Source organism: Poromitra crassiceps, assembly GCF_964638095.1.
Source record: "Poromitra crassiceps genome assembly, chromosome: 1".
NCBI classification, from domain to species: Eukaryota; Metazoa; Chordata; class Actinopteri; order Beryciformes; family Melamphaidae; genus Poromitra; species Poromitra crassiceps.
The window spans coordinates 104144649-104167488 of record NC_139623.1 but is presented as its reverse complement, the minus strand read 5'-3'; the positions used below and the strand labels follow the sequence as shown (position 1 = coordinate 104167488).

At 44.6% G+C, this 22840-nt stretch overlaps 1 protein-coding gene across 1 annotated transcript in view; it reads right to left on the bottom strand.

The window, feature by feature from the left end:
• nlgn2b (neuroligin 2b) overlaps positions 1-10138 on the bottom strand; it is a gene marked incomplete at both ends in the record, with an annotated part of 81296 nt that extends 71158 nt beyond the window's left edge. The window contains one exon of the mRNA XM_083646721.1: positions 9652-10138. Within this exon, the coding sequence (XP_083502847.1) occupies positions 9652-10138 (487 nt within the window). The remainder of the gene's footprint in view (positions 1-9651) is intronic.
• Positions 10139-22840: the final 12702 nt, after the last annotated feature.

Sequence of the window (22840 nt, the reverse complement as noted above, 5' to 3'; positions counted from 1 at the left end):
GGCACTATGCAAGAGGTAGGATGCAGCCAAAGCAGAGGAGCCTACACACACTTTTCCGGGTCAAAAAAAGCATCATGCAAATCTAGCGCAGCTTGTCGACACTGCTGTTTCACGCTTTCCACGCCTTCCAATTTGGAAACCTGCCAGCAGTGCCTGACTGACACTGATGTAATGTAATGTAATGTAATGTAATGTAATGGGCTACTGTTCAGTGAAATCCAATGGGCTACGCAGATCATTCAGCTTCAGTTGGCCTAGCACTGTTTGACCTGGTGCAGCTCCCTTCTCTCAGTCAGCAGTGTTTGTCTCCGGTCCAGTGAGCCGCTGGCCAAGCTGTGCCCCGTCCCTCTCCATTTCCTCAGCGCAGTAAACGGCACCAAGATGCAGTGTGTCATGTCTGTGGTGCCCTGCCTGCTTGACAAGATGTCAGACACAGCTTCCGCTCAACCCCCCCCCCCCCCCCCCCCCCCCCCCCAACATCCAGCCAGCAGCTTCCAGCACTCCAGTCCCACGTCCTCCAGCACATCCCTGCCACCAGCTCCATCCCTGCCTCCAGGTCCATTCCTGCCTCCAGCTCCATCCCCACCCCCAGGTCCATCCCCACCCCCAGCTCCATCCCTGCCTCCAGCTCCATCCTCACCCTCCAGCTCCATCCCTGCCCCCAGCTCCATCCCTGCCTCCAGCTCCATCCCCACCCCCAGCTCCATCCCTGCCTCCAGGTCCAGCTCAATCCCTGCCTCCTCCCGTCCTGCCAAATGAAATATGGTTTTTAATAAAGAGCACGGTAAATGGCTGCTCTAGTAGCAATAAAAATGAAGGATCTTCGGCCCGTAGCTGAGGAGTGTCCTGGAGGAAATAGGAATGCAGTGACACAGTGCTCTTGCCTAGCTGCCTGGCCATGCAGGAGACATACTCTCTACTGAGGGCTGGGACACTAGAAAAGAGGGAGCAGGAGAGGGAGAGAGACATCGAGAGAAAGAGAGAGAGAGAGAGAGAGAGAGAGAGAGAGAGAGAGAGAGAGAGAGAGAGAGAGCGTGGAACTCTCTGTTCAATCTAACATTAGGTCTGTGTTATATTTACATGATTCTAAGAAGCTATTTTAATTTCATTTTGAGCTGAGGAAGTAGCAGGCTACATCGTGGCCTAGTGGGGAAGGGCATTTAGCTCATTTGCATTCAGAACAGTGACCCCCCTCTACCACCATCTGCATAAAGATGGAGGAGAAGAGAGGAGAGGAGAGAGAAGAGGAGAGAAGGAAGGAGATGGAAGAGAGGAAAGGAAAGGAGAGAGGAGAGGAGAGGAGGGAGAGGAGAGGAGAGAGAAGAGGAGAGGAGGGAGAGGAGAGAGGAGAGAGAGAAGAAGGGAGAGGAGAGGAGAGGAGAGAGAGGAGAGGGGAGAGAGAGGAGAGGAAAGAGAGGAGAGGAGAGAGAGGAGAGGGGAGAGAGAGGAGAGGAAAGAGAGGAGAGGAGAGAGAGAAGAAGGGAGAGGAGAGGAGAGAAGAGAGAGGAGAGGGGAGAGAGAGGAGAGGAAAGAGAGGAGAGGAGAGAGAGAAGAAGGGAGAGGAGAGGAGAGAAGAGAAGAGAGAGGAGAGGGGAGAGAGAGGAGAGGAGAGAGAAGAGGAGAGGAGGGAGAGGAGAGAGGAGAGAGAGAAGAAGGGAGAGGAGAGGAGAGGAGAGAGAGGAGAGGGGAGAGAGAGGAGAGGAAAGAGAGGAGAGGAGAGAGAGGAGAGGGGAGAGAGAGGAGAGGAAAGAGAGGAGAGGAGAGAGAGAAGAAGGGAGAGGAGAGGAGAGAAGAGAGAGGAGAGGGGAGAGAGAGGAGAGGAAAGAGAGGAGAGGAGAGAGAGAAGAAGGGAGAGGAGAGGAGAGAAGAGAAGAGAGAGGAGAGGGGAGAGAGAGGAGAGGAGAGAGAGGAGAGGAGAGAGAGAGGAGAGGAGAGAGAGGAGAGGAGAGAGAGAGAAGAGAGAGGAGAGGGGAGAGAGGAGAGGAGAGAGAGAAGAAGGGAGAGGAGAGGAGAGGAGAGAAGAGAGAGGAGAGGAGAGAGAGGAGAGGAGAGAGAGAGAAGAGAGAGGAGAGGGGAGAGAGGAGAGGAGAGAGAGAAGAAGGGAGAGGAGAGGAGAGGAGAGAAGAGAGAGGAGAGGGGAGAGAGAGGAGAGGAAAGAGGAGGGTAGAGAAAAGGAGAGGAGAGAAGAGGAGAGGAGAGAAAAGTAAAGGAGAGAGAAGAGAGAAGAGGAGAGGCGAGCGGAGGAGAGAGGAGAGGAGAGAGAAGAGGGGAGGGAGGAGAAGAGGAGCGAGAACAGAAGAGGGGAGGAGAGAGGAGAGGGGAGAAGAGGAGAGTGAAGAGAAGAGGGGAGGGGAGCAGAGAAGAGGAGAGGAGAGAGAAGAGAAGAGGGGAGGAGAGAGGAGAGGGGAGAAGAGGAGAGTGAAGAGAAGAGGGGAGGGGAGCAGAGAAGAGGAGAGGAGGGAGAAGAGAAGAGGGGGGGAGAGAGAAGAGGAAAGGGGAGGAGAGAGGAGAGGGGAGAAGAGGAGAGTGAAGAGAAGAGGGGAGGGGAGCAGAGAAGAGGAGAGGAGGGAGAAGAGAAGAGGGGGGGAGAGAGAAGAGGAAAGGGGAGGAGAGAGGAGAGGGGAGAAGAGGAGAGTGAAGAGAAGAGGGGAGGGGAGCAGAGAAGAGGAGAGGAGAAGAGGGGGGAGGGAGAAGAAGAGAGGATAGAGGAGAGGAGAGAGAAGAGAAAAGAGGAGATAGAAGAGAAGAGGAGGGGAGAGAGAAGAAGAGAGGATAGAGAAGAGAAGAGAAGAGGAGAGGAGAGATAAGAGGGGAGGGGAGGATAGAAGAGGAGAGGAGAGAGAAGAGGAGATGAGAGAGGAGAGAAGAGGAAAGGGCAGGAGAGGAGAGCAGAGAAGAGGAGAGGAGAGAGAAGAGGATACAGAAGAGGGGGGAGGGAGAAGAAGAGAGGATAGAGGAGAGGAGAGAGAGAAGAGGCAGGAATGGATTCAGGGATAACTGAGCAGGAGGGGTGAACAAATGCAGGGAGAAAAGGGAGTTGTGCCTTTTCTTGTAAAAAAAAATAGCAAAGAGAGAGAATATGTTCAGCAAGAGGATTCCTCTGCCTAAGATAGGGGTGGCAGATAGCGAGTAGCGACATGACTTAAGGTAGAGAGGGAAGATAATGTGTAATGTCGCACCCTGTAGATTCAATGTGTCAAATTCAAGGCCTGTGAGCCAGATCTGGCCCACCGGGGATTTTGATCCACAGTGCAAATGGATCTGGGTTCTCAATTCGTTTTGTCTGACCATCATGTCGCCGCCGTTATGCGGGAGGTTGCCAAACAGAGCACACCACTGCACAACCATCGACCCTTCGCATGCGTGCACACCCATGCACACACACACGCACGCACGCACACACACACTTCAGCAAATTCAAGTTCATACAGCACTTTATGTGATTCACATACACACATACAACAAACTGCATATGATCAATACTCACTGGCACCTGGCAAGCAAGCTAACTTTCTTGTTCAAAAAGCTTGCCCAGGCTGAAAAAGCAATGTTGATGCTGAGGGCAGACAATTTCAAGAGAGGTAGGAGAGCAATACTTCTTAATCGAGCTAGTGTAAAGTCTGTGATATTTGCCATGAGGAAAAGTGCTGTGCCAATCTAGATGCTTGAGAAAATCACTGTTTCATCGCCAGCAAGAGGCAATGTGGTTATTGCGCTTGAAGATGAAAAGTGGTCGTGTGGCTTGGCTTTTCTGTGACACGTCTCAATGCCTTGAATGAGAAAACTATAGGGACTAGTTTGTGTGGGACACATTATCAATGCTGAGTAGGGCAGCAACTAACAATGATTTTCATTATTAATTAATCTGTCGATTATTAATTAATTAATTGTTCGATTCAATCGTTTGGTCTATAAAAGGTTGCCAAGATGACATCCTCAAACGTCTTATTTTATCCTGATCAACAGTCCACAACCCAATGAGTCTGTCATAGAAGACTAAAGAATCAGACAGCTTTAACAAGAGAAAAACTAAACTAAAAAATTAGTGTGTGTGTCTCTCTTTCTCTCTCTCTCAAAAACTAGAGCCAATCAAAATGTCAGACATCATCTCAAATTATGTGGGACATGGGAAAAGGCATGAAAATGCTGTGCAGTCCCTCACAAAGTGGGATTTCTGGTCACCCTAGGCTGGTTTCACACCGACGACCCACGCCTTGCCTTGCCTCAACCCACGCCTACGCCGAGCTGGGCGTGAACCTGTTACACGCTTTTGCGATCACACCGCACGCCTTTTGCACGCCGAACCTGGAGCCGAGTCACAAGCACCTCTCCTCTCTCCCGACTGTATTTTTTCACGTGTTGTCCAGAATTGTCATGGGTAGCCTCTAGGTAAAATAAATCTGATATATTTAATGTTCTATTGATGCTGGATATGTATAACCAGGTCTGACTATACACTATAGTCGGACATTTTAGAGAGGTGATCTTGCAAGAATATGTGCTGGCACAACAACATTGTCCATCTTGCTTCTTCGGTCGCTATTCTCTCTCATGAAGATTTGTTTGCCGACAGGGAGAAAGCCCCACGTGATAGCCACCCGTCAATCTCTCTCTCGCTCTCTCTCTGCTCAATACTGTTGTAGAAACTCCATTTTATTTTGAAATTCAGTTGACTTTGCCAGTTCCCACGGATATTGTCGCGTTTTTCTTTCATGGCTTGACAGAAAAGCCTGCCTGCACGCGCCTTGTCGGCGTGAAAATAGAACTCTCGCCTATTCGATAAAATCGGCAAGGCACAGGCAAGGCGTGGGTACACGCAGGGTTCACGCTCAGGCGTCCGGTGTACACAGCCTCGTTGACTAAAACGGACGCCTATTAAAAAGCGTGGGTAAAGGCAAGGCATAGGCAAGGCTTGGGTCGCCGGTGTGAAACCAGCCCTAAACACCAACGGCTGATCGCGAATATGCATGAGCTGTGAAAACCTTCCAAACAAAACTACATTTGTGGGAGAGCTAAAGGCATTGTAAAACGGGTAAATGTGACATAATAACAAGTACACTTGAAATGATAATAGGGGTGTGACTGTGACCGTGTAAATGTGTACTCGTGTACACGGAAACCATAACTGTAAATAAATAAAAATTTGTTTTCGTCTTAAAAAAAATACTATGAAAGTGATGATGTTATTTGCATAAACATAACGCCCTATCTTCCACACATGCCAAAGCAGGCGTTTCAGCGCTAAAATGTGGGGATAGATGGCGTTATCCTATCAACAGCAGCGCGCAATTACTTTGCACTAAGAGCTTTGAAAAGGACCTCTTACGCGCTAAATACCTCGCTGCACTGGGAGCGCACCGTAATCTCCGTGCAGCGCAGTGCAAAGTAAAATTCCTTTTGGATATGTCATTATGCACAGCCTTGCCACGCCAGGACATCAAATTATGCTGCTAAAATTGGGTATTAGCAGATAATTCAGTGAGGCAATCAACTATAACTCACTGAGAAACATATCACATTATCACATCGCAAAGAGGGAAATGAATTGAGAAAACTTGTTGGACAATGGACATAGGCTATTTACCTTCAGAGGGTCGTTGGCACCACAGACGATCTGTCAATAAGCTCTCTCCATCTCTCTCTGTCCTCGCACGAGTGAGTACACTCTATTACGCATGGAGAGAATTACAGCATATTGCATGCCTCGCGCAAACAGCGATCGCGAGACGGGAATCTCATTGGTTTTGATTGAGGTAATGCCCAGCATTGCCTGGCCACACCCGTGAATAATTCTGGTAGTTAAGACCGCCCAAATCCCATTTGCGCAGGCATTTTGGGGCGCAGATGATTTTGGCACGGCTCTAATTTGCGCCTGCGACACGTGCCGTGAACGTTTCCGCATCCCGGCCGAGAATTGCATCCCCAACACTACTGTAATGTTTTAACTTAGAAATCAGGGAGGTCATACATTTCTGTATAAATCATTACAATTATGCTCCCGTGAGGTGGGGATGCTTTTTCTTGCTGCTGGGCGGGGGTGCAAATCTCGACATACCACCTGGACAAATGCGCAAGGACTGTTATCTTGTCTGCGTTAAGGCACGTGCAAACAGGTGCGCAAGCGCTAATAGGGGATATCGCCTGTACGAAGATAGGGCCCAACATGTTTTGGAGACACGTATTCATTAATTTCTAATATGAATTCAGCATGTAAACAATTTGTAAAAAAACAACACACAAACTATTTAGAGGTGATAATAATACTTTCTGATCATTTTTACAAAGACGTCTATTTGAACGAGCATAAAACATCCCAAATATTTTCCTAATGAATACATTTTGTTTACATCGTCTATGTACGAGGGAAAATTCTCAAAAAGTTTTTTTTTGTTTGGCAATTAAATAACTGAATCTAGCTATGTTATCTGTGCAACAAAGTATCCAAGAGCCGCTAACATGTCAGATTTCAGTCAATAATAAACAGCATTTTGACAAAGCACTGCTATGTTTGAAATCTATTTAACAAGTAAGAGTAATGTGTCAAGTAGGGAGGGCTACAGCGACCGCTAGCAGTTATATAGTGCAATAACACCAAAGTGCAGTCAAAATTCATATAAAAATATGTGTACTTGTTTACACGGCGAAACGGTCATATACATGGAAAATGTAGTGTGTTGAATTTCATGGGCACTCATGGGCACTTTGCTCTGCCTCAGTCTCTCTGTTTCTATCTCATACACAAGCCGAAACATGTCCTTGGGGACAGCATCAGCCTAGTGTGAGCAGTGACCCCTTACGATAAGCGACAGATTCTGACAAGAACACAAGCTACATGTGAAATCAGTTTCACTCATTTGCACTCGGTGTCCCCTGGGAATAAAGCAGGGGACTCTCCAGCATATCCTCTGGGTGAGCATGTGACGTAGTTAGCGTATAGCATAACAACTGAGCTCACGTTCTTCAAATACAGCTCACTCATACCCCCCTCCCCTCTGCAGCTGGATGAAAGGTGCCCTACATAACTCACATTTTATTTATAGATACACACTATTCTATGATACGGGTAGCCGTCATCATTTGGCGAACAAAATGACTGAGCGCAATATCTAGGGTTTTCTGTTGGCCATTTTGAATCAAACTTCTGCAGTATTCTTTTTCATAAGTAACCCTCTTTAGCACACATGGCATTACGTAAACCATTGCATTTCTGGGCTAATTACCCAGTATATCTGTGCGAGCGTGCGTGCGTGTGTGTGTGAGAGAGAGAGAGAGAGAGAGAGAGAGAGAGAGAGAGAGAGAGAGAGAGAGAGAGAGAGAGAGAGAGAGAGAGACACACACACACACACTGAGAGAAAGAGCTAGAAAGAGAGAATAATGATGTTTGTGTGTATGAATGTATACAAATGTGCACGAGGAAGAGTGTTCACACAAAGGTTCTGCTGGTGAAGCAGTCAACATCTAATTTGATGTATATTAAGAATGCTTTGTCCCAATTTTCACTAGATGTACAATAGCAAATAAACAGAATAATTTATTGGGGTTTGTTTTCCAATTCATACAATATGTCACCTGCACAGTCATTTGCTATTCATCTATTTGCTCATATCATTCCCACAATAAATATTCCAGTACTCGCATCATTAGCAAAATCTGCATTTATATTAACACTCCACATTTTCCACTGACAATTGAGCTGTTTCCCCTCTTTTTGTTGGGCCGTAGAGCATTCATCAGTGAAATAGACAATCTACGATCCTGACACAATGCAGCCAAGTAGATTGCGGTCTCACCTTTACTGTTAAAATACAACAATGTGTCACTTTGTTGGGGAGATAGCGGGCTAATCTAGGCCAGTGCAGACTTACATTGCATACTTGGGCAGCAGCAATAATGCATAAATATGTGTTGGTTGAGTTGGCAACTCTCAAGTGTTCCCATTAATCATAGACTTTCCCCCCACCATGTTATCATTAGACGTGCTTACTATCATCCGTATCATAGTCTTTGATCCTGTGTTCTTTTACCTGCCCATATGCTTTCTCAAGTACTCTCTATGAGATCATTCATGCGAGAAGTGCACCAAAATAGTTTTTGCTTCGATTGATTCTAGCATAAGAGTTTTCTTTGATAGAATCATTTTACCAAAGGAGGCCTACACTGTAAACAAGGTTATTTTCTTTGCCAGTGTACTGTATTTTGCTTTATGTAACCGCTGGCAATCCAACATGATTTCCTAAGATTTTAGCCTATATCATAGCTTAACAACACTACAATGCAAAGTTACCTGAGGTAGCTATCAAGCCTCAAAATCCTCAACAAAACTATCCCTTTTGCATGTTTGCACTAGGGGTGGGCAACATGGCCTTAAAATACTATCACAATATTTCAGGGTATTTCTGCAATAACGATATTCTTGCCGTTATGAGAAAATACTGAAAAATATTGTATTATTAATTTCAAGAACATACAATTGCAACAACATAAGTGTTATAGTTTTATATGTCAGCATAAATGTAACAGTTTGCCTTCAAATATGACTGGTTTGTTGTACACGGTCTTTTGTAACTGTGGTTTTTGATGTACATGGTCTTTTGTAACCAAACCACTTCCACACTACTGAAGTCACTCCCCTTCTTGGAGTTAACTCCTCCACTGTGGAGCCGCTTTCAGCCATGCTTGTTTTTTCAACACAGCGCAACAGTGTGACGTCATTACATCAACAAGTCGGACTCGGAATATTGCCATTATCAGTTATCACAATATGAATTTTTGATGTTATATTAATTGTAATGATATATCGATAACGATTCAAAATATGGCACACCCCTAGTTTGGACAATCAATTGCTTTTACAATATTTGACAGTCGCTGTTTTTTGTAGCAGCGAGTGTGCCTTTTTTTAGACAGAAAATAATAGGCGCTCCATACGGATCCTAAATGAACGCAGTGAATGCAAATGTCTGGGTCTAGGCTAGTATAGTCAAGCTACTACATTGTGAGTCGCCAGATGGCTAGCCAGTGAGCTAACAGTAGCTAATTAGTAGAACAATTTAAGTAAACAATTTAAGCATTTAATAAAATGTTTAAAAGGCACATAAAAGCAGTAGTAGCGTATCTAATTGCTTAATAGGGTAAAGAAGTTTTGGCACAAGGAAGATTGTATGCTGTGACTGTGCTGCAGCATGTAAATGTAGAAACCCCTCCGACTGAACAACCGATAGTAAATGAGAATGACATGAGTGCAAGTGCTGCTATTCTTTGGTAATCTCCTGGGTGTCTGTTGGCCCAGGTTAAGAGCTCTCCTTCCTCTGATTACTGGTACATATATATATTGACTAAATGATCAAAATGATACTACTCCATATGGGAGTATTTGCAATGTTGACAAAAATAAATTTGCAGCAGGGTATAAAAAAGTAAAAAATAAATGCAAAAAAGGAAAAGGAAAAGGAAAGACAAAAAAAGTATACAAACTGTGCTCTAACTCTGAAACAGTGCCAAGAACTACCGTAATCTGCTCCTCAGTTTGATACAAAGGAGGCTAGATTGACAAACCTGGGATTTGACTCATATCCTGACCTTGTATAACAGCAGCAAGAGTGATTTCATCCCCTCCTATCCTTGATATGAGAGTTTTGTGTCCTCACTTACCATCTTCAGTGGGCACATATACATTGAGGTACAGGCAGTCCTCACTCTGGTTCTGGACATATGTGGCTGCGGCATCCAGGTTGTCTGTGAACCACACTGGCAGCATGATCTCAGGCAAGACACCGTGGACGTTCTGGGGACACACGGGTGCAAAATGGGTGGCATTACGGACCTCTTGCCAGGAGCCCGGTGCCTCGGGGGGCTGGAAACGGCGCTCTCCGATAGGTGCGGTGGCGTACGGCACACCCAGGTACTGTTCTACAGGGCCCAAGATCTCATTGTTGAGCTCCTTCCTGATGCCACGCAGCTTTCCGTAGCCAGTGGTTACTATGGGGTGTTTCAGGTCAACCCGTTGACACGAGGAAAGGGCTAGGTGTAGGACTAGGCCCAAGAGCCACACCAGACAATGATCTGAGATCTGCTGAGGACTGTTGCGTCGCTTCCCACCATAGCCGTGGTGGCTGGCAGCATTTACGGGGAAAAACATGTCGAAAATAAGGGCTCCTTTAATTCATGTCTCTAGGGTCAGCTGAGTGTAGAAAGGGATCACAAAGGGAGATGAAGTAGGCAAAAAGAGGATTCTGGGAAGGGGGCCGGTTACAAACAGTGTTCTCCTAGCGTGACATGGTGAGGTGTTGGGGTAGGTAGCATCCTCAGACTGTACACTCTGTGGTCTCATCCATCTTCTTCTTGAGAGCTCCTGATAGGTCCAGGACTGAAGACAGGAAGCCAATCTCACCTAGAAGACAGAGACAAGTTGCAGGTTAGAGCCAATGTATGTGATTGGGAGTGCTCGTTAACCTGTCAGGGCATTTGACAAGGCACAATGGATAGACTTCTTCTCAGCCAAGAGCTGAACACCCCAGATGAAATATCTGCTCAGACAGCTCAAAAAGAAACAATAATGACACTGTGCAGGACTTAGGACAACACTTTTATGTGTAACATCCTGAGGTTCAAGTCTTATATGGCTATGCTGTAGAGACCACATGCATTGATCTTATGCAAATTAGTGGTCTTCAGCATAATGATCCAATCTGAAAGTATGAATGAGTGAGAAATTCACCATTAATCGTTTTTTCAATAAAATGTTGATGAAAAAATGTAATTTTCATTGTGACAGGACTGCTAATGCTGGAATCACACTAACTCCATAATGTATACAGTATTGTGGACATCAAGACTTATCAATGATGATGTAATGTATTTTTTTTTCCATCCAGAAAAGTTGAAATAAGTTATACTTAGTACTGTACATGTAGCCTACTGAATGTACAGTATGTAATGTAACCTATGTTTTACTTTGTTTCGAACTCGGATTCTCACATATGCTATAGCCGCCCCAACGGCACTGAAACTGAATGCATTATTTTATCTCATAAAAGACCTTCTTTAAAACCACACAGGCGCCCGTGAAGGCGGCATAGCTCAACTCAGCCAGTGATTGGCACAGCCGCCCACAACCACCCACGTGTCTCCAAGACAAACTGCGCACACTGGCTGAGATTAGTCACTTTGCGCGCATGTTTTAGGTCACACTGTAAAGTGTGGCCTAAAAATATACATTTTGTTGAAGCTCTTCAGTGATATTAATCCATTTAGCTTGACTGAAGCAAAATTGATTTTTCTACAGAGAACCATTCTATATAAACATTCTTACTATACATTTTGTTTTTGTATAATATTAACCCAAATACTTTTTGTTAAGGCATTAGAAATGGATTCCATTATCAGGGGCAGGTATTAGCAAAACCACCTGTTATTTTACTGGTGCCACTAACTGATGAACTGATGATAGCAGTCTCTATTGTCTGTTGTAACTAAGCTATTTGCTGAACTGGTATACTGAATTTTACCACTAGATTCAAGATTCAAGATAAAAGATTCAAGATTTTTATTGTCACTCCGTGGTACAAGTATAACGTGTGAAATTCTTGTGCTGTGGACTCCGTTTACAACATAGTACAAATATAACAGGGCATATGAGTGCAAAAACAACAAGAGACACAACAAGCAATAAGGCAGTAGAGTGATAAGACAAGTCAGAGACATTGGCATATTCACTGCACATAGGTGCACATGTCATGTGCATACTTTAGACGTGCTTAAACATTTTAAATTCGACATATTTGACGTACAGGTGCAAATAGCATATTCCTAATTAAACATACAATTAAACATTAGACATACATATTGGTAGCAGCTACAGTACGGTACAGTACAGCTACTACACTATTTGTGTATGTTAAGGAGTCTCGTGGCCTGCGGGAAGAAACTGTCCCTCAAGCGATTTGTGTATGCTTTTGGGACCCTGTATCTCCTCCCTGAGGGTAACAGGGAGAACAGGCTGTTGTGGGGATGGTTTGTGTCTTTGATGATCTTCAGGGACCTCCTGAGGCACCGCTGGTTATACAGTTCCTGCAGATCTGGCAGCTCACATCCTGTTACGTGCTGGGCCGCGCGTCTCACTCTTCGTAGCGCCCTGCGGTCAATGGTTGTACAGTTCCCGTACCAGGTGGTGAAGCAGCCAGTCAGCAGGCTTTCAATGGTGCCTCTGTAGAAGTCCCTTCGGATTACTGGCCTTAGCCCAAATTTCTTCAGGCGCCTGAGTCCGTGTAGTCGCTGTTGGGCCTTTTTGACAACAGTGGCGGTGTGACCGGCCCATGTCAGGTCCTGGTGGATGTTGACTCCCAGGTACTTGAAGCTGTCCACCCTTTCCACCACTGTGCCGTTGATGGTGATTGGGGGGTGTGCCCCCCCCCCTGTAGTCTACAATGATCTCCTTGTTCTTGGAGACGTTCAGAGAGAGGTGGTTGTCCTGGCACCATTGTTCCAGGGCCCCCACCTCCTCTCTGTAGGCCGTCTCATCGCTCCTGGAGATCAGCCCCACGACTGCTGTGTCGTCTGCAAACTTCACGATGGTGTTCGAAGATTGAGTCGCCACGCAGTCGTGGGTGTAGAGGTCGTAGAGGGGTGATGGGGGGAGAGGTGGCGGGGGGGAGTGGGGGTGGTGGGGGGGAGGAGAGAAGGGGGTGTGATGGGGGGTGATGGAGGGGAGGAGAGGAGATGGGGGGGAGAGGTGGCGGAGGGGGGGAGGTGGAGGGGGGGTGGTGGGGAGGAGAGGTGGTGGAGAGGGGAGGGAGGTGGGGGGTGGTGCGGGGGCAAGGGGTAGGAGAGGAGGGGGGGCGCTCTGGCAGAGGGGTCAAACCTAGCGTAGAATGGGTTGAGTTCGTCCGGCAGGGAGGGTGATGTGTGGGAGGATTGCTGTTTCTCCCCCTTGAAGTCAGTGGCAGCATGGAGTCCTCTCCATAGATGCCTGGGGTTATTAGAGTCCAGTTTGGACTCTAGCATATTGCCATATTCTCTCCGTGCTCTTTTTATAGTGGTTCGGAGGGCATATCTTGTCTGCTTGTATTCCTCTGGTGTTCCAGAGTTGAAGGCGGTGGTCCTGGTGTGGAGGGCAGCCCGGACATCACTGTTGATCCAGGGTTTCTGGTTTGGCATTAGTTTGATTATTTTTGTTGGGATTATATCCTCTGTGCATTTTTTTATGAAGCCTGTTACCGTTTCTGCATAATCGTCCAGGTCCCCTGCAGACCTGAACTCTTCCCATGCTGTTTGGTCAAAGCAGTCCCTCAGGATGTCCTCTGATTAGTCTGACCAGCAGTGGGCGGTTCGGAAGGCCGGGGGGTGTTGCTTGAGCTTTTGATGGTACCCGGGAACGAGTAGAATGGAGGCATGGTCCGATCTGCCGAAGGGGGGGCGGGGTGTAGCCTTGTAACAGTATCGGATGTTCGAGTAGCACTGGTCCAGTGTGCGTTTTCCCCGTGTGTGGAAATTGATGTGCTGGTGGAGTGTAGGCAATCTCTTCCTCAGGTTGACTCTGTTGAAGTCGCCTGCTAGTATCAGTGCTGTTTCAGGTTGTTTAAGCTCCTGTGCACTGATCGCGCGGTGCAGTTCCTTGAGAGCGTTTGTGGCGTTGGCCTGGGGGGGGATATACACTGCAGCAAGGGTGACTGACGTAAATTCTCTCGGGCTGTAATACGGTACACATTGAAGCATTACGTATTCCAAGTCCGCTGTGCAGTGCGTTCCGATGTTAGTGATATTTGCACACCAGTTCTTATTTACCATCAGACAGACCCCGCCGCCCCTCGCTTTCCCGGATCGCTCCGCGTCTCTGTCTGCTCTGTGTATGCTGAACCCAGGTATTGTGATGGCGTGGTCCGTTGTTTCGGGTGAAAGCCAGGTCAAACACAGGACGTTACATCTCGCTATGTCCATTTGGAATTGTGCCCTTGCTCTCAGTTCACACATTTTATTCTCCAATGATTTGTTTGGGGTGATTTCGCGCATTTCTGATGTTTAACAGCGCGTCCCTGTTGTACCTACGTACGGTGATACTGCTGGCGCCGCCGTTGTTGTCCTCCATCTTGCTGGCCTTGTCCTTTTGGGGGGGGGGGGGGGTGCAGTGGGAACAATAGGCCGGCGGTAATCCCACAGTATTCCACGCTCTTTCTTTTGCCAAAAAGTGCACATACGCTACTATGTACACTGTATAAAAGACACTGATATATACACTAGATATTTACAAAGCGAATAGATGCAACGAAATGATAAACAAAACGAAATTACTCTAAAAAAAGACCTATTTCTCTACGAAGTTCACGGAGCTCTCTCAGCTGGTCGCCTCTCTCTCCTGGCGCCCACTCTCCACCCACTAGGTGTCACACTTTGAGCAGTGCTTCCCAGTTTAGGCAATAAATTACTGTAGTGTGACTCCAGTCCACTTGGTGGCGATAATGCACCTCTAAGCTAGTTTACCAACTACCAATAACTAAATAAAAAGAAGAAGAAGAAGAAGAAGAAGCGGTGTTTCTTTATTAAATGAACCGTCAGCGAGATATATGGTGTCATATTCATACGTGACCACATGTCCATCGTCAGCGCGAAGTTATGGCCCTCTGAGATCAAAACTCAGTTTGTTGTAGGTTACAGCTCAGGCATAGCAACTTTAGAGAAATACATCGACCTGGGGATCGCGGTGTCCACCCGCTATGCCGACCACCCGCAATGCCGACCTTAGGTTTAGGCGTGGGGGGTGGGAGAGGTTAGGTTTAGGGTTAGGGTCTGGGCAAGGTTAGGTTTAGGCGTGGGGGTGGGGGAGGTTAAGGTTAGGGTCTGGGGGAGGTTAGGTTTAGGCGTGGGGGGAAGTTAGGTTTAGGCATGGGGGCTGGGAGAGCTTAGCTCCAGCCGGTCCACTGACATGCTGCACGCCGCCTCGCTCAGCTGGTTCTGCTTGTGGGCTATCGGCATTGCGGCCTGTCGGCACATAGACGCTGCACCGGGATCACATGGATTAGCATGGATTTTAAAGACTCCTTTTCTACTGTTTTTGAAAGACACCCATCTATAGCCAGGTGAGTGGTGACTGGTGTCCCGTTTATATTCTTCACTCCAAAACATCTCAATTTACAGTATGTTAGGCCAGCGTTAGGTAGGAATGGGACAGTAAGATTTTAGAGAAATACATTGTCGGTTTAGCTGGTTGGCATGAAATCAAACCGGTTTAAGCTCGTACACCGGACCGGACCGGCAAAACCGGAAATCAACCCTTGCCTAACACACACGCGTGCACGGGCACACTCTTTATTTTTTTGTTATACATTTGCTGACAGTAATACAGTGATGCCATTGCGTTAGCTCGTGCAACAGCATCATGGTTCTGCTGTAGATGTTGTCTCTAACCAATAGAAGCTAACCTGGCACTCTACTCAGCTGATTGTAGCCAATAGAAGCAAACTTGGCACTCTATTCAGCTGATTGTAGATGCTTGTCTAGCCAATAGAAGCTAACCCGGCACTCTACTCAGCTGATTGTAGCCAATAGAAGCTAACTTGACACACTATTCAGCTGATTGTAGCCAATAGAAGCTAACTTGGCACTCTACTCAGCTGATTGTAGCCAATAGAAACTAACCTGGCACTCTACTCAGCTGATTGTAGCCAATAGAAACTAACCTGGCACTCTACTCAGCTGATTGTAGCACAAGAGCTGCAGCAGATGAACTGGGGAATTATATAACTGCAATCCTTGCCTCAGATGATGAGAACTACGCCAGAATTTTATTGTTTTCTGTTAGTTGTTTGCATAACTACCTATCCTGTCGTCTCATAATTCCCATTTTTCCCCATTACAAAAGTCAATCATAGATCCCCCTCAATTCCCTACCTTTACATTACCACCCTATTTTATCTTTATTGACATCTAATTGCTGTAATTAGACATTCTACTTCTCTGTGGATGTTATTAAGTATGAAAGCTGTTCCAACAACATTCAAAATCTGTGCTGTTTCACATGCTTCAGTAAGTTACAGCAAATACAGTAACACTGCAGAAATGTTACGGTAGTGTCATTCATCATCATACATGAAACCAACCTGAAAATGGGCTCCAATACTGCATTGATTAATGGTAGACACAATGGCATTATCCCATTGGGTTCAATCTTTAATTGTAGACTTGAGTGAAATGAGACTTTGCAGTGAGCATGGTAATATGGCCCCTGGTTCATATGTTCATTGTAGATAATTGCAGTCATTTGAAGTGTAAAACAACACTTGTCATGTAATTAACCCCAATCTACAGAGAACCCGACATAACTATAAGCCTGTTCACACATCAATCTGTGGAATAAACGAGCAACCCCAATCGCCCACACCCCCTTTCTGCCAATCCACACTCGCCTTTCCCTCTCAACTCACTTCAGTTGCTTCTTGCTTCCGCACCATTACAGCTGAATGGCCAGTGCTAATCTCACTCTGGCTTTGGGAGCTGGAGCCGTTTAGGTGTGATAAAGGCTTTATGTGTCGCTAACCGTCGGTTGAATACCACCTCATCCCTCAACCCCCAACCCTACAATATCTACACGCTACTGCCAGCCAGCTGACACCACTGATGACACTCAAACACAGCAGACATGCCATACAGCATGTTGGAACTTATTGATGTGAGAGGTATTCTGCTTCATAAAGGGAAAACAGGAACCACCTGCCTGGAAAGAAAACTCCATTCATTACTGCCCTCTGGCTGACTCCATCTTAGGACATCCTTCAACTACCCAGACAGTATTTCAAGGAGGTGGAGAAATGTGGTCAGACACACTGAATCCTTATCAAACAAGTTCATGTGCATACATAGTCGGGCTGAAAATCCAATTTAGAAAAAAGGTGAATGTGTAAAATAACAGGGAGACAAGATAAGAAGGCTGAAGCCTTTTTGCTGTAAATTAAAATTCACACCCAGGTGAGAAATCTATTTACACGTGCCAGGTGCATTTCAGCTTACAATTAAACAATGATGATAATAAGGAAACAATACCATGTGACGATCATAAACGCAATTTGACAAATGGAAAAAGCTCTGATATATATATATATATATATATATATATATATATATATATATATATATATATATATATATAATATATCATAATAGTTTATTGAAGGTACCACAATAGCAATGACATATTAGCATATTATTATATATTATTACGTATTATTAATATGTAATTAGCAATGGATCTGATCAGGAAATCAATCATCATTGTAACAATGACTATACGCTTGCAGCTGTCATCTCAAATCACCTTTTATCATTTGATCAGGCAGCCCAGGACACATTAAATTATCTGGATGCACAAACATCAAATTCTGCTCACAATAGAGACAGTCCGCATGTCTGGGAACACCCACAAAATGTTAAACGGCTGGCGCGCGAGTGGGGTAAAACCGCCGATATATCTCATCGGCTGACTCACCAAAAGATGGTGCTGCGGCTCTAAACTACATGTTTGGGGGTTCTAGAGCAGAACACAAGACGTCTGCTCAGATGTGCGTTTACTGCGGTGGTTAAATCCCCGATCGTGTCTGCCTGGGCTGGGCTATCAGCTAAATTCTAACTTTACTGAATGGATAGAACGGGGGAATTTACCCCACCCTGACCCCGCCCCCAGGCTAACCCAGCGTCTATTGTGGGCGTTCCTAGAGCCTGTATGGGCGTTCCCAGGCATGCGGACTGTCTCTATGCTACTGGATGGTCAAACCAGATATGGAAGAGGTTGTAGGCGTGCTTTGTGATTTGAATCATACGAAGCCTGAATGCAGTCCAGTCACAAAGCACATACAAACATGCAAAGAGATGGAGAGGGACCAAGGGACCATCTTTAGAATCTCAAAAATCATATAAAAATAAGTGTAACCACAGTTAAACTCTCTCTTTTCCCCTCTCATTACTGGAGATCCTAAAATGTGGGTGTCCATGCATATTTATAAAACATAATTAGGGGCTCCATATTCCTGCTGGCTGATGGGCTGGAAATAAATGTATAGTGGGTATACAAAGGCTGTTCTACTAGTTTTGTATATATACGTATAGCCAGAATCCAGTGGTTTCTTCAAAAGCAGCCTTCAGTAGTCACTGCATACATTTCCTTGTCAATTTTAATCCAGCACTCTGTGTGTGTGTATCTGGGTTTGTGTCATGTCTTCCAGGGTCCGTAGTCTCTCCAGATACTCCTCCTTATCATTCGCCCCCCTGCATTTACTAGTGATGATGCAGATGCACACACACACACACACACACACACACACACACAAAATCAAATGAGGCGCAGATGTTGCATGTGAGTAGAGGGTCTATGCGGTAAGGACAAACTACTCCATTCTAAATCTCTCACGTGTGATTTGCGAATGTATAGTGCCCTAACATCTGTTCATGTCAACCATCCGTGAGCTGAAACGGCATTGAGCATACACCTTCACACCCAAAGTAGCCTAGATTGAAACACAAATCACCATATTGATGTAAGCTGTTTTCTGCGCTGTTTTCTATAATGGGTAGAGCTGTCAGGTGAAGCTGTTTGAGGAGGTAATGTCTCTCTGCTGGCAGGACAGTTTTATGGGTATGTTTAAGTGGATGAATGGTCAAAGTGAACCGTGAAAACTCTGCAGAATGGTAACGTTTGAGGAAAATGCTTGCCTTAGGATTTTTTGTTGTTTTGTTTCTCCTTCCACAGCTAAAAGCGCATGCCCTATTTCAGCTGTCAGGCTGCTCTCTCCTCTGCTAGTCAACATCTGTGGATGACAAGCATCTTAGCAAGCCAGAAACACAGGGCTGTGCTTTGTCTATCTGTGCAATCTACAGTCACTTTGCAGAGATAAAGAACCCTTTTCAGAGATCATACAAGGCATCTTTTCCTTAGGCTTTTAATCAAAGTGAATGGCTATACAGTAAATGAGGCATGGGCATATATGTCACAGTCTCTTGCATCCAGGTAATCTAAATAATCCATTGTCCTTATGCCTTGGGATGGGAGATGGAGCTCCCTCTCCACATTTGCTAGATAGCCTCAACGATAGCACTTGAAAAGCAAATGGCCATGCATGTGAAAAAAGAATCTATGGTTGTGAATAAACTGAACAAATAGCTTATAAAACTTGCTGTTGATGTGTTATGATTTATTTTAAATTTGAAGAAAACATTTAAGTCTAATATAATATGAGATCCTTCTTCCTTACTTTGCAAAGTATCAGCTATAAAATCCACTTTGCTTTTCTGTTCGGAGAAGCATTCTCACCAATACAAATGAGATTTGGCCTCGTAATATGGGGGCTGACTCTTTTGTCAGTGGTGACATGGATGTTGCATAGTGTTGTTCTGACATGGATGTTGCATAGTGTTGTTCTGACATGGATGTTGCATAGTGTTGTTCAGTGGTGACATGGATGTTGCATAGTGTTGTTCTGACATGGATGTTGCATAGTGTTGTTCAGTGGTGACATGGATGTTGCATAGTGTTGTTCAGTGGTGACATGGATGTTGCATAGTGTTGTTCTGACATGGATGTTGCATAGTGTTGTTCTGACATGGATGTTGCATAGTGTTGTTCTGACATGGATGTTGCATAGTGTTGTTCTGACATGGATGTTGCATAGTGTTGTTCTGACATGGATGTTGCATAGTGTTGTTCAGTGGTGACATGGATGTTGCATAGTGTTGTTCTGACATGGATGTTGCATAGTGTTGTTCTGACATGGATGTTGCATAGTGTTGTTCAGTGGTGACATGGATGTTGCATAGTGTTGTTCAGTGGTGACATGGATGTTGCATAGTGTTGTTCTGACATGGATGTTGCATACTGTTGTTCTGACATGGATGTTGCATACTGTTGTTCTGACATGGATGTTGCATAGTGTTGTTCAGACATGGATGTTGCATACTGTTGTTCTGACATGGATGTTGCATAGTGTTGTTCAGACATGGATGTTGCATACTGTTGTTCTGACATGGATGTTGCATAGTGTTGTTCAGACATGGATGTTGCATACTGTTGTTCTGACATGGATGTTGCATAGTGTTGTTCAGTGGTGACATGGATGTTGCATAGTGTTGTTCTGACATGGATGTTGCATAGTGTTGTTCTGACATGGATGTTGCATACTGTTGTTCTGACATGGATGTTGCATAGTGTTGTTCAGTGGTGACATGGATGTTGCATAGTGTTGTTCAGTGGTGACATGGATGTTGCATAGTGTTGTTCAGTGGTGACATGGATGTTGCATAGTGTTGTTCTGACATGGATGTTGCATAGTGTTGTTCAGTGGTGACATGGATGTTGCATAGTGTTGTTCCACCATTTGCATGATCATAATTGCAATTTTCAGAAGCGCTTTTGTGAAACCTGCAGAGGGACTCCCTATTTTCACCCATATTACGTCAAAGGGGAGGCGTTTTTGTAGAGCATGCTGGTGCATGCACAGTGCGTGCTTTGGCAAGCCTGACACTCACATGACTTGTATGTGCATGCCAAGCGATAGCATAATCCAGTTTGCTGTCTTTCAATTCTGTACAGTATGTGCTGTATGTACCTACCACAGAAAATATGACTTAAGACCAATATGTTGGGAGCCACTCTTCTATTTGGCATACATATAATCCATCAAGCAGCACTTATTTCAATTTCCACCTTAAGAATAGGTTCACATGTTATGTAAGCACTGCAGTGTGAACCACTTATACAAATTGAGATTTGATTTAAATCTGCATCAATCATGAGAGACCAGTGGGTAAAATTTAACAAGCAAGCTTTATTCAGCAAATGGCATGGCAACTAATTTGGCGTAATGACTCCATGATAAGATGTTGCTCCTCTTGTGGCGAGAGAGGAGGGAATCGGCTCAGACTAGGATAGAGAATCCCCCCCAGTAGGGAATTATTCAGGAGTCAAGACGTTGGTGGTGGACTGGGAAGGTGGGTGGGGCAAATCACAACTCCAGAGAAGACGATCAGCCCGAGACGACCAGCCGCTGAGGTGAGCAATCCGGAAGAGGATGATGACGTGGTAACCACGGCTATATATACTGCACACGTCCTCTTTGGTGATTGGGTCAGCAGATAGAGATGAGCAACGTCATAACAGACGACATATTGACAGATGACAAGGGCTGATTGCTATTGAGGATGGGGTGATATATCTGGTGACACAACGTCATAACAGATGTCATATATTTGACAGATGTCATGGGCTGATTGGCTATTGAGGATGGGGTGATAAATGGTGACGTGACTGGGTCTTCATTCTTGAAACTCGATCCGAGAGACCCCATTTCAATCATGAGAGACCAGTGGGTAGAATTTAACAAGCAAGCTTTATTCAGAAAATGGCATGGCAACTAATTGGGCGTAATGAATCCACGATAAGATGTCGCTCCTCTTGTGGTGAGAGAGGAGGGCATCGGCTCAGACTAGGATAGAGAATCCCCCAAAATGAAGAACTTATTTCAGTGACTCAGCGACTTCGTGCTGGCGCCGGAGCCAGACACTTCAGCGACTTATGCTTGCGCTAGGGCTGTTGAAACGAATTTTGATATTCGAATATTATTCGAATTTAATAATTATGAACGAAATTCGATTATTATTATTTTTTTTAAACGATTTTTTTTTTTTTTTTTTAGAACACTAGAACAGTGACAAGTTCTGACAACATACTTGAAGAAAAGAGTGTTAACTGAAGTTGACTGTTGAAGCTGCTATACTGATGTAAACCTACCTGTAGCTCTTAAAATGTATGTTCATTCATTGTTAACTGAAGTTGACTGTTGAAGCTGCTATACTGAATGTAAACCTGTAGCTCTTAAGTGCAATACGTGACAGATTTTTTTTTGTTCATGGCTCATTGTTGTTTTGGCAAAGTTTACTTATTTGTTTATTGATAAGGAGCTCAAACAAAGGCTGTGTCTTTTTTTATTATCAATTATTTTATTTTAGCATTTCAGACAGCACCAATACATCACTGATGAATATTAACTAAGCTCTGGTTATCTGACCTATTTTCTAATGCAATGAATGTATGTACATTGTACAAGGAACATGTTTTCTTAAATAAACATCATTGCTGCCAGCAAAATAATATTAGGGTTATCACAAATAGTCCAACAATTTGCTGGACTATTTGTGATAAGCCTAATATTATTTTGAATATTCATCCACCATTCACTTTTCCATCTACATTTGGTAAAATGCTTAGAAAAAGTTTTACTTGGTCAAACCCAAAGATTCAGCTATATTTAGAATCAGAACATAACATAAGAGAAGACAACAATTCACTCAGACCAATTTTTTTTTTTTTTTTTTTTTTTTTTAATTCAATTAAAAATTAATTAAAAATATTCGAATATAATTAGAAATATTAAAATGTATAAAGCACTGAAATTCGAATTTGATTATAGAGGGAGATTGACAGCCCTAGCTTGCGCTGGATGGAACCAATTCAATCAGCTGGCTTACTTCAGCGACTTATGAACAAGCTCCTAAAGATGGATAAAAAGCCTCAAGTCATGCACTAGTAGGTATGTGTATTTAAATAACCAGATTTTGAAATTTGGAATTTAGCATGCCATTCTCATCATATAATATAACGGCACATATCAGGGTTACACTCAATGCAACATCAAATCAAAGACTTTAACAGTGGACCCCAGGAAGACTAGCTGTCATCAAGGCGTCAGCTAATGGGGATGCTTATAATAAACAAATAAACACTATGTATTTTCAAGTAAATTGTTATATTGTAGCAGTAGCAATCCAAAATTAATTGGAGTCCACTAGTAGGTTTGAGTTGAAGTTT